The following is a 12,487-nucleotide window of genomic DNA, read 5'->3' on the forward strand; positions in this document are numbered from 1 at the left end:
CTTTTGAGTAGACAAGGATAACAAAATAACTTGGACTTTCTATGTATTATCATATAAATTTAAAGTAACACATATGATTATTTTTTAAAATGGACAAAATATACATTCATTTATAAGTTGCATGCATGGCACTTGGGAGGGAGAAAATCCATTTTGCAGAGTATCAGAAGCAAAGATAAGGTCAAAAGGGGCATTTAAATAACAAGTATTTTTGCATCACTGGTATGAAAGTTTTATTGTGTAGTCTGCTTCAGAAAGACTAAAAGTTAGAAAAAAGAAATGTGTATTAGTGTATTGACTTTGCAGTCCTCTAAAAGAATTATACTAAATTTAGGCACTACTCTGAGGGTAGTTGTGGAAAATTTTGAGATTAGATATATAGCAATAAGGAAAAAACCAAACTAAGAACCACATCTGTAATTCTTCATCTCTTAAAGAACTATCTTGTTGAAATATCTCAATTAGAAACTTATAATAATTTATAGAAATAAAAGGGCAGGTAAGAACTCAATCCTTTAGTTTTCAAATGAGCCAAAGCAATTCTTTTGAGGTGAAGAAAATGGTATTTAATTGCAAGATTTCAGGATGAAACAATAAGTTTTTCTGCTCTGTGTGAAAAACCAGTCACCTGCAGCATCCTGCATCATGTCCAGCATTCCACAGATATTGTTGGAGCCTTTCCAGAGCTGCATTTTTTACTAGGTGACTCTTGGCTGGACCTCTTTGCTGCTGGTCCACAGGTTTAGTGGTGATTCCCTGGACTGGAATGTTCTACACAGCTTCCTATTTCTCCTGACACCTGTGCAAGGAGCTCAGAATGGTTTCACTGAAGTTGGAATTGGGCCTTTTGTGAGCCAAGTCTGTCTGTGACAGGTATTTATCATAGAAATAATTATTGACAACAATTATGATTAATATTATGTGCTGTTTCTTCTAGACTTATTCTACCAACATTATGTACTTAATATATTATGTTTAAAAAGCTGTCAAGGCTGTACATATTCTGTAATACTCGTGAGATCAGCTTTCTGCTGCTCTTATTAGTGCCTTGTGAAACCAAACCAGCTGAGCTTGATGGGGACATGACTCAGTAATATCTTGATACAGCATTTATGGACATAAAGTTTCTATTTCAGACAGCTACAGCAGCAGCTCAGTCACTACAGGAATTTACTGTACCAGGGTTGTTTGCTCTTTTCCGTATTTTATCCAAGTAAGGACCAATTAATTCTTCTCTAGTAAGGACCTACAACCAGGAATGTCTCACATGGACTGTCAGTCCATTTTTGTGCAATATGATAAATTATTTATCTTTCCTGAATCAATCATCAGTTATTTCTTAAATGTTATTATTTTAATAATAATTATTGCTACTACTTAGTGGCCATGCCAGTGCTGAGCTTTCTAAAACAAGGGCCAGAGCTCCTTGCAGTGTGTAAATAAACAAAGCACACTCGCCCTGCAGGTTTTACAGTCTCAAATTCCAGCTCGAAAAAGAGCTCAGTGCCCTTCTGAAAGGCTCAAGTTACAGAATCCAATCCCATTTCATCCATCCCTGCAAAACAATATTGTGTTCCTGCAGCCTCTCAGAAAAATCTATGACTATGGGTTTGCTTTGAGCCTCTGCAATGGCACATGAGCCGTGGACACTGGGAGGACGTGCTTGTATAACTGGGCAGCTTTCCTTGTTCAGGGAAAAATCCTTTTGGATTTGTAATGATAGTGAAACCTGGAAACCACATTCATTGCCTCCCCTGATCTATAAATCAGCTCTGTGATACGACACTAATAAGCAACATTTCAAATACATGTAGTTTTAATTTATTTTCTACTCTAGTAGTTTGGAGTTATTTTACAACTTGGAAAAGAAATATTTTACATGGATTGGTCATTATGGGAATTTCAATATTAAAATAATTGGTCTTGTATAGACGTGCTTTGATGCCGTAAAGCTTCATTAACCCTCCAGCAGAGGGCAACATCTGAAAAAAATATTTATATAAATCCAAAGAGCAGTTGCTTTTAGGATATTGCAGCTACAATACACATTTTCATCAGGGAATCTTACTTTTGCAATTCACCATTTACATTGAGTCACCAATTGGGCAAATGAAGGATCTGAATAACTTAATAAGGATTTGTTTAGAGCAGAAGTTATAATGTTGAAGTAACACAGAAACTTCAACAGGAAACCTGAGATGGTTATGAATTAGAAAGAAAAACCACGTTGTGCAGCTTCAATTTGCTTCAGTGGGATAAAATTTGGAAAAATATTACTAGATTCTGGAAGGAAAACTAATTCTGTTCTGAATATGCTCAGTTGGTTCCAGTGTAAACACCACAAATCAAGGCTGAGTGTTACACTGGCCTGCTCAGAGGACTGAAAACAGAGGACACAAAAGAAATGGAAAATATTAAACACTTGGGAGAAAGCAGTCACCGATGATCTTAACGTGATACAAACCAAACCGTGCGAGTCAACATGGATGTGGAGACAAACACACCTTTGGAACAGACGCTGGGTGTCTGTAGCGCTACAGCAGCATCATTTGTAGTGATGGTTGTTTACCGAGGAGAGGGGCTGGGTCTCGGCTGAGGGAGAGAACCCGGGAGCGACCCTCTGGCTGAGAGAGAGAGCCCCGGGCTGAGGGAGAGACCCCCGGGGTGAGGGAGTGGGAGAGACTCCCGGGCTGAGGGCGCGGGAATGGACCCCGGGCTGAGGGAGCGGGAATAGACCCCGGGCTGAGGGAGAGACCCCGGGCTGAGGGAGCGGGAGAGACCCCGGGCTGAGGGAGAGACGCCGGGCTGAGGGAGACCCCGGGCTGAGGGAGCGGGGCTGAGGGAGCGGCCTCGGGCGGGACAGCGGCGCTGGCCGCGGTGCTGAAGGGCCGAGCCGCTCCGGGGACAGCGCTGCCGGGTCGGGTTTGTGTGGCGCGGACCCGGCACGGCCCTGCACCGCCCGCGGGGCTCGCCCGGCACTCCGCGGCACTACTCGCTCCGCGGCACTCGCTCCGCACCGTCCGCCCACGGCGGGGCCACTCCCGCCCCGCCCCGCGCCGCAGCGGGGACACCGCCGGAGCACAGCCCAGACCGCCTGCGAGCGGTCCCCGAGACACCTCCGTCCCCTCCCAGCCGGGCATGGCTCTGCCTCCGCCCGCTGCCACAGCCCCCTGCGCTGCCCAGGGAACCCTCTGAGGCCGTGCCAGGACCCTCTGAGGCCGTGCTCTCCCCCTGCGCGGCCGAGGGACCCTCTGACCGTGCCCGCCCCCTGCGTGGCCGAGGGACCCTCTGGCCGTGACCGGCCCCTACGCGGCCGAGGGATCCTCTGACCGTGGGGCCGAGGAGACCCTCTCTCTGACTGTGCTCGGCTCGGCCCCCAGCGCGGCCGAGGGGATCCTGTCTCCGCCCGTGGGAACGAAGGCACCCTCTGCCCGCGCCCGGCAGCCGAGGGCCCCTCTCCGTGCCCGTGGGGCCGAGGGGACCCTCTGCCCGTGCCCGGCAGCCGAGGGCCGCTCTCCGTGCCCGGCAGCCGAGGCCCCCCTCCCCGCCCGAGCGGGCCCGGCGCGCTCCGGCTCCGCGCTCGCCGCCGCTCGCGGGCGCGCTCCCCGCCTCGCCCCCCCGGCCCCGCTCCCCCCGCGCACACACAACGCGCGCGCCGCCGCTCGGTCTGTCCGCCCGCAGGTGCTCCGAGAGCCGCTCCATGAGGGCGAAAAGTTGAGGGATTCGACCAATATGAACCATCGCCGCTCGTAGCGGTGCCCTACCCACAGCACAGCACAATCCAGCGAGCATCCCCGCAGGAATGGAGTCGGTAAAACAAAGGATTTTGACCCCTGGCAAGGAGGGATTGAAGAATTTTGCCGGCAAATCGCTTGGTCAACTCTACAGGTAAGGCTGAGATCTCTTATAGTACTCTGCTTGCTAGAGAAAATCGGAAGGTATTTTAGCTGCCCGCTGCTGAATGAGGTCAGATGGTCTGGGAGGTTCGGGTGGGAGCTGTTCAGATACCGCTGGATATAATGTGGACCCTGGAAACTACAGCTGAAGCTGCTCAATATGGCACCCTTGTAACTACTCTATCTGAGTCGTAGATGGTGTCAGTAAATATGTAGCCAAAGATTACCCCATCTTTCTCCCACCAAAACAGGATCCCATCTTGTAATCATAATCAGGAGAGGGCAGCAACCTGTATTTTTGTTGTCTTAATTTTGCAATCCAGTCACAGAATCTTTCTCCCTGCCATTAGGAAACATTAAAACAAAACCAATTCTGATTTTGGTTAATACCGTAGTTTGTGTAATTCGTCGTCAGAGGAAGATGGAGATACATAAATAATTGATATCTGAACGATTTTTTTTCTCCTGAAGCTGAAACATATAGAAGAATGTTGAATTATTTATCCATCTGCCTTGAAAAGCATCTGCTTGTCCTATAAGTGATACCAAACTGCAATTGCTAAACTCCTGTATGTTTCTATGTGTAAAGAATATTTCTACCGTCTTCAAGCCCTGTGCACACAGATAAACAAGCACAAATTCTTGCATGGCTAAGAAGTGTGTGCACTAAAGTTCACACATCGTGCTCCATCCAATCTGGCCAATTTAGTGACCTCCAGAACGCTTGAGAATAGGTTGTGAAATTCCAATATATTTTCGATTGAACCGCCTGCTAGAAATTACCCTGAAGTGTTTTTTGTTCTGGTTGCTTTGGGTTTTTTCCGAATTACAGAGATAAGGTAACTGCGGATTTGTGAGCCCAGGGTAGGTCACGTAAAAGCCTTTTTTCCATACCTATGCGGCAGTGCTGGGCACAGGCACAAGGCTGTTTCACAGCATGAGTCACAACTTCTGCTGCCATTTTAAGGAAAGGGGGCATACCAGTGAAGTGATAAAGAAAAAATTAAGGTTTCCATTTTCGTAGGAAGTGTACCATCAAGAAAAGCCAAAAAAAAAACTAAACTAATCAACAACGCAATGAATTTCCTATACGTTTTGGTCATATTTAACTCATTTTCGGTGGTCGAAAAATAATTTTTTAAAAGATAATCTGGAATTACTGCTTAAACGCAAATAAGGAAAGAAACCTCTTTTTTTTTCTCCGTCCCAAAAGACTGGACAATATATAAATAAAACTATTATTTCTACTGCTTTTTACACAGTGAATAATGGAGAAACGGTGTTTGTATTTTCTAGCAAAACTCCGTTTGAACTCACACCTCGATTAACAAACGAGCGATTTGCTAATCTTTTTTCAGCGCAGGGGAATTAAGTACTTTGTTGCCGATTCTTAGAATTACAACACTTTTCTTACCCCTTACACATTGATTTCCAGTTCTTCCCTGGAAGACAAGGTAGTCATTCAGGGAGAAAACACTTCTAATATTGTCCTTTATCCGCACGAACGAATTTTGAACATAAACCCACGTTGGTTTATTTTATTCACAACTTTAAGACATTTTTTGGTGCCGCGGTCTTTAGGTATGGAAATAATTCCCCCAAAAAATAATTAGGAGAATTTCAGCTGAGCAGCTGTTGGAGAAAATCCCTGTATTTCCCCCAAAACACGGGTAATCTTTTGAGCCTTATTCTGCTAATTGTTACTGCCCCATCAGCCGGATGAATTAACCTGAAAGAGATGCTCCTTCGAGGAGAATTTCTGACGTGAGGAAACACTCCCAGAGCAGGGGTGAGGGCAGCGATAGGAGAGTCCAGAGTGTCGGGATATGGTCGCACATTTGCTTCTCAAGATGATATATTTGGTTAGTTTTCCTGTCTTTTAAATGTCTCAGTGACTACAGAAGATCTAGGGATTGAGCATGGGAGACCTGCTTGATAAACCTGACTTTTCTCACTACTGACACAGCATTTTAAAAGCTTTTACACACACAGACACACACACACACACAAAATCTAAATCACCTTCGTGGTATTTTTCTATAGATTCGAAATAGCTGCAGATAACTATTTCCCGTCAGATTCCTGCAGATTGTTTTCTAGGAGAAAGGATTTTCTTTTCAAACCAGGGGAGTGGGGGCAATGAGATAGGACTTAACGCTGCTCTGGGCAGGTCGAACCTGCTGAGTATCACACGCTCGCAACGTGGAGCCGAGCACCTGAGAGCTTTGGGAAAGCCTTGTCCGGAGGTGCCACTTCTCTGAAGACGGTCATGTTTTCTTTCACTGCATGTGACAGCCATTTTGCAAATCTAAAATAAGTGCAAGCGATAAGCAATATCGCCCTGCCCTCCTCCTCCTCCTGCAACCCCCTTCTGTTGACATTTCTTTTGTTCCCAGACCTTAAGTGGGATGCACACCAAGATCATCCCCCCTTGGTGTTTCTGACACAGCAAGGAGGGAATGAAACCTCCCCACTCTGCGCCTTGGGCTGCCCAACATGGCGCCTCTGCAGTGGTTACAGATGATGTCTTCTGGATGCGTCCTACATATTTCAGCAGAAGTCTTTAATGATAGATGAGCAATTCTCAGCTAGAGCTCCTCCCTGGGATGCTGCGGCGGGTGGCGGGGGGAGTTGGGGATGACTAATCGTGACTCCCACAGGTCACTGCTAAAGAACAGTTGAAGGTGAATGGGAAACAAAGGATAAATTCTCAAACCAATCCAAACCAAGCCAAAGGAGCGGGGGGAGCGGTGAATTTAAGCCTTCAGCTACCCGAAATGGTTGTGCCTTCAGGCGGACAGGGCTTGACTTTCCCTTCTTTTGCCGGGCAGAGTCCTAGAGAAGAGGCAGAAACCCGGGGACACCATCGAGCTGACGGAAGATGGAAAGCCCATGGAAGTGCCCGAAAAGAAAGCCCCCTTGTGCGACTGTACTTGCTTTGGGCTGCCCCGGAGGTACATCATTGCCATCATGAGTGGACTGGGATTCTGCATTTCCTTCGGGATCCGATGTAACTTGGGAGTGGCCATCGTGGATATGGTCAATAACAGCACCATACACCGAGGAGGAAAAATTATTAAAGAGGTGGGAACCCTTCCCTCGTAAATCCCATGTCCTCCCAGAGCAATTCCCAGGTCAAGCACCTCAGCGCAGGTGGGACAAGCTCCTGATGCTTTTGTGGCATTTCTTGAACCAGACGATGCCCGGCCCCGGGGCGGGCGGTCCCTCTCCCCCTGCCCGGCCCCTTCGTAAGACGGAAATCCCGTCCTTGAAGCAAAAATAATTTCTACCAATTATTTCTATTTTTTCGGTTCCCAGCCCCAGTTTGCGGTACTAATTTGCGGACACCTCGCCCCAGCTCCCCTCCGCCCTTTTCCACACAGCCTTGAAAGCCGCAGGTATCTTGTAAAATAAACGTAGGGGAAGTGGGAAGGAGAGCGTCGAATAAGGAACTGCCAGAGGGTGCCCCGCGCAGTAAAGGAGGCAAGAAGGTTTGACAGGAATGTTTGAAAACACCACGGTGAATTTGCTTTCATAAAAGTCGTTAAATTGTAAGACCCGTTTTAAAGCGAGTGGTGAGAAATAGGCGAACGATAAATACAGATGAGGGGTAGTCATCCAAATCCAGAGACAAGTCCCTTGTGTCTCTGTCCCTGCACAGGCAAGAGGTAAGTGCGGGCTGTGGCCACGGCCGTGCGGGTAGGGATGGAGGGCGATGCCTCCAGCCCCGCGGCAGCGCAGGGCTGTGACTGTGAACAGGGGGACCCCGCTGTCCCCGGGCTCCCAGGGGGATCCCCCTGTCCCCGGGCTGCCCGCGTCCGTGAGCAGGGGAATTCCGCTGTACCCGGGCTCCCAGGGGGTCCCGCTATCCCCGGGCTGCCGGCGTCTATGAGCAGGGGGATCCCGATGTCCCCGGGCTCCCAGGGGGTCCCGCTGTCCCCGGGCTGCCGGCGTCTGTGAGCAGGGGGATCCCGCTGCCCCCGGACTCCCCGGCTGTGTGAGCAGTGTGGTCCCGTTGTTTCGGTGCTCCCCGGGTCTATGAGCAGGGGGATCCCGGTCCCGGTGCTCCCCGGAGCTGTGACCAGGGGGGCCCGCTGTCCTCGGGGTTCCCCGGAGCTGTGACCAGGGAGTCCCGCTGTCTCCGGGGCTCCCCGGGGTCCCGCTGTCCGTGTCTCAGTCGAGCGGCTCAGGGCACACGAGGCTGAGGTCATTCAGGGTACCCCGCCCCTCTCGTGTCCCGTGGGGGGGGCTAGGGGGGGTGTGCACGGGCGGTGCTATTTCTATTGCTATTATTGTTTCTGTTTTGCTGTTTGCTTGTCCGGCTTGCCCTGGGGGGCTGAGGGCAGAGCCCGGTGCCAACACCGGCACTGGAACCCCCTCTCTTGCCCGGTGTGAAGCTACCGCGGGTGAAAGCTCTAAACCGGCACAATTACAGCCTTCCTCTTCTCTTTATCTCCTTCTCTCCCGGTCCCTTGCACTGGAAGAAAGCGAAGTTTAATTGGGATCCTGAAACAGTCGGCATGATCCACGGCTCTTTTTTCTGGGGGTACATAATCACTCAGATCCCCGGCGGGTACATCTCGTCCCGGCTGGCAGCGAACAGGTAACGACGGCCCGAACAGCGCCGGTGCCCCGCAGTTTTGCGGGGGTGTCCCATCTTGGTTTCCTTTCCCTTTAAACAGTCACTTAAGGAGGTTGTGGCAGTGATATTCAAACAACACGTATTCAGAGGCAAATTCAAAGATTCATTTTTTCATCAAAGCTTGAGATATTTTTTTCCCCCGTGACTGAATGGAAGAATTTTTTTTTTTAATGAAAAGAAAAAGCAGCAGCAGGAATTTTTCATTAACGCACAAATTAATTTAGAATGGTCGAAAAACATGTTTCAATGAGACTTGCACAATGAAAAGAAAGTGCAGATGGTCCGGGGACTTAAGGACTCGTTTCTATGGTGTCTGGCATTTTTTCAAGCACCCAGGGTGCGATTCTACCTGTTAATTAGATCCACTGAGTATTGGAGACACATGAGGCTTTCACATCCGTGCCTAATGCCACAGGCTCATCGTTTGCAGAAGGAGCAAAGGTCCTAGTGCCACTCTTCAAACCAGTACCATACTAAGTGCAAATGGATGCTACACTCAGCAATATGTGCCTTTAACTCTTCTGAGGAATATGCAGCATCAAAGCCGGATGGCCAGAGAGGCTTTGCCTGTCGAGTAAGCTGATGTGTGTGAAAGGGGGGAAGCTACTGCAAAAATGCTCTCCTCAAGGTAAATACCTTTTAGATAGCGATCTGCACTGGAAATTATGAATATTTATGAATGAAGAGATGCTCTGTAACTAAAAAAATACTAATATCCCACATTTTAAAGCATATAAATCAAAATACAACACCTTTTAAGCTGGGATATCCATTGGCTCTCTGCTTACAAGTGCTATCTTTTTGATAATGGTTCGGAAATGTAAAAGGTTATTTGACATAACAATTAACAATTTAAAGGATTATATTTTTCCCCACTTTGGATAATTTTTGCATCTTTACACAGTCCATAACTCCTCTGGATTATCTGGAATTGTGCTTGAGTAAAGGCTGCAGAATTTGACCCAGAGAATCAAAACTCTGTTATCATTCACCCAACATCAGTAAAGCCAATTGAATGAATTCAGATTTAGAGTGAGGCAACCACAGAGATTTGCAAGACAATGCCAGGGACTTCCCAAGCAAACTCAGTAGTAGAAACACACAATCTGGCATATGTCAATCAAGTTTTCCTTCTCTTTGCTAGCATTTGCATTTACAACAGTAAATTAGGACTGGTGCCTGTTAAGCTAGGTGTGTTTTATTTAGTTAGCTATTATTCTTGTGGAAGCACTTAATGCCTCAGGTGTGTTGTGTCATTCCCTGGATATGCATCTCTCTGCCTGTGTATTCCAGAGGGACCCCAAGTATTTGCCCTGGTCATCACCTGGTGTGATGAAACCCCTTCTTTTCGTGCTTTGCTCAACCAAATGAGTGCCTGTAACTGCACTAGTGGTGTTTATCACCCTGGGAGGCTGACAATTAACTGGCTGGAGTTCATGAACATCTCAGAGATGCCAATGTGATAGTGCTGAGCTCTACTGTGATCCTCACATTTCATCAGCCATTTGGGGAATGTGTATAAATGCTGATAACCTTGTGGGTACAGAAAGGTCCAGACAGTCAGATGATACACTGAAAATCTGGTAGACCGAATTCTGATCAATATATATGATACTTAAGTGCAAAGTAGCATCAGAGTGGGGCACCACTCTGGAAAGCAGCCAGACGGAGAGGGATCTTAAGCTGTGCTGGACTAGACACACATCCCAAGCTTCCAACGTGATGCTCTGCTATGGAAGTTGGTGTAATCCTAGGATGTTTATTTGCCTTTATTTAGTGAGTGTATTTAGGTCAATGACATAGACCTTGGATTGTTGTGGGTAATTCGAACACATGCATATTAACATGAGTGGTGAAAAATTAGAGATTGATGTAGAGATCTTAATTGCTTCAGAAATCATAGTATAAGATGATGCCTAGTGAAAGAAATAGCAAGAACTATGTATTCAGGATATTAATGAATTAGAAAGATTACTAGGAGGCAATCTGACTACTAAGTATGCCTGTAATTCCACTGGAAAGAATTGCTGTGTATAAGTGGATGCTCTAGTCCTCTGGAAAGATGCAACAAAAATCAACACAAAAGCCCAAACATTAACAATAATGATTACATGCCACTGGTCCAAACAGAGAAATTGTATGACAGATTCTTTTTCACTGGGTTTTAAATTCCTGTATCAGAAGATATATTTTAGCTACTGTAAAATGTTTGCAGCAGAGGGATAATTGAACAAAATATAAGGAATAATCAACTGTTAAGGGTTAATGCCATAGTGAATTTCAGAGTAGATGGCCCTATATCTGAGCACATTTTGTTTTTAATCTAGAAATACAATAATTTTATTCAAATTAATATTCCCTATTCCACATTCATGCCACTGCAGCTGTCTCTGAATAAACTATCTGCTGTGCTGTCACACACATATGGAAAGGTGTGAAACTGTACTGGTTTTCACCACCTCATCCCAAGATAATTTAAATATCATTATATTTTAAACTTCTGATACACCCTTTGAATATTTTTTATGTTGAAAATTTATAACAAACTCCATGCCCTACCACAGGAGTTGCCAAAATGCTGTGGCAGTATTTCTTCACTGATTTCCTAAATGAACAGTTTAAGTATTTACTGTAAGTCAGGAAAGGTTCTTTGAAATTAATAGGCCATTGCTACATTACACAATAAGGAATTCATTCCCAATTTTGCTGTCATATATTCAAAATAGAAATGTAGTTTTGACTGTATGTGCCAAGCACTGTTTCAAAAATAGATCTGCAATAATCACAGACTTTTTTTCCTAAAACAAATCTGAGTGACCATTTTAGTTCACTTGTGCATACTCAAACATTAGGACTTTTCTTGCAAAAAGAACCAAAAAGAGCAGAATAGACTGATAATTTTTAAAATATTATACTCACCTTTTAATTCTATGGTGATATTTCTGCCTTCTGTGAAAACTCAAATCCTGGTACTATTCACACTAAAAACTGTAACTACAGAACTGCAATGCAATTATCTTTCATCTATGTTGTCACTGTCATTCTAATCGGAACAAAAATATACAAATCAACCTTTTGCTTCCAATTCATCTTTGTTTATGAAGTGCAATTCTTCTTGTTATTAAGGGCTAAATCCTTCTTCCCAGCAAGTAATCCGACAGGATTATTTGCATGAATAACCTGAATGATATTCCAGACAACTGTCTGCCAGTGCATCTTGTCTCAGAGTCCCACAGATTTTCACTGAATCTATCATTAGCATGTCAGTGAAATCAGAACACTGTAACTCCCCCTTAATGACAACAAGCATAAGAATGTAAGCTACAGTACTGCCTTAGGAATGCAAGTAGAAGGATTTCCTACAAGTTTACACCTTTACATTTCTCATTTTTAAAAAGAGAAATTATTCCATTCCTTTAGCAGGTAGACATAGTGTGTGTTTTCTGATTTGCAAACAATGATTAATTCACAGCATGAGCAAGGGATTTGTGCGTGTTTAGACAAGAGCCAACTCCTGAACATCTGGGAACGTAAGCTGACCTTTCACTGAAGGGAGAAAGCCCCTGAAGCTGCACCTGCCAACTGCACCTTCCATGTTCAGTTCAACATCCTGCAGCTTGAACTGGGCTCTGGTCCCAGGCACTGGTGTTGGGCTCATCTGTTCCCAGGCAAAGAAGCCAATACTGCACAAACCCCCAGGATGATTCTGTCCCCCTACTGCATTGCAGGTCCTTTTAAGCACCAGTCACCACCAGGAGGGGCCTGGAGGAGCTGGTGGCTGCTCCTGCTGCTCCCTCTGCCATATGGCCCGGGCTACTTCCATTTCTCTGTCAGAAGTGATGAAGCTGTTTTCACAGTTTAATGATGCAACAAGGGATTTAGGTGGGGGTTTTGGTTGATAAAAGGGGGCCTCAGATGTGTGACAAAAATTAATAATGTATCCAAGCCC

At 46.0% G+C, this 12,487-nt stretch overlaps 1 protein-coding gene across 1 annotated transcript in view; it reads left to right on the forward strand.

The window, feature by feature from the left end:
- Positions 1-3,087: 3,087 nt before the first annotated feature.
- SLC17A6 (solute carrier family 17 member 6) overlaps positions 3,088-12,487 on the forward strand; it is a 30,267-nt gene continuing 20,867 nt past the window's right edge. Inside the window, exons 1-3 of the mRNA XM_071559110.1 lie at positions 3,088-3,888; positions 6,728-6,980; positions 8,381-8,499. Of these exons, the coding sequence (XP_071415211.1) occupies positions 3,803-3,888; positions 6,728-6,980; positions 8,381-8,499 (458 nt within the window). The 5' untranslated portion in view covers positions 3,088-3,802. The remainder of the gene's footprint in view (positions 3,889-6,727; positions 6,981-8,380; positions 8,500-12,487) is intronic.

Source organism: Pithys albifrons, chromosome 6, assembly GCF_047495875.1.
Source record: "Pithys albifrons albifrons isolate INPA30051 chromosome 6, PitAlb_v1, whole genome shotgun sequence".
Classification (NCBI taxonomy): Eukaryota; Metazoa; Chordata; class Aves; order Passeriformes; family Thamnophilidae; genus Pithys; species Pithys albifrons.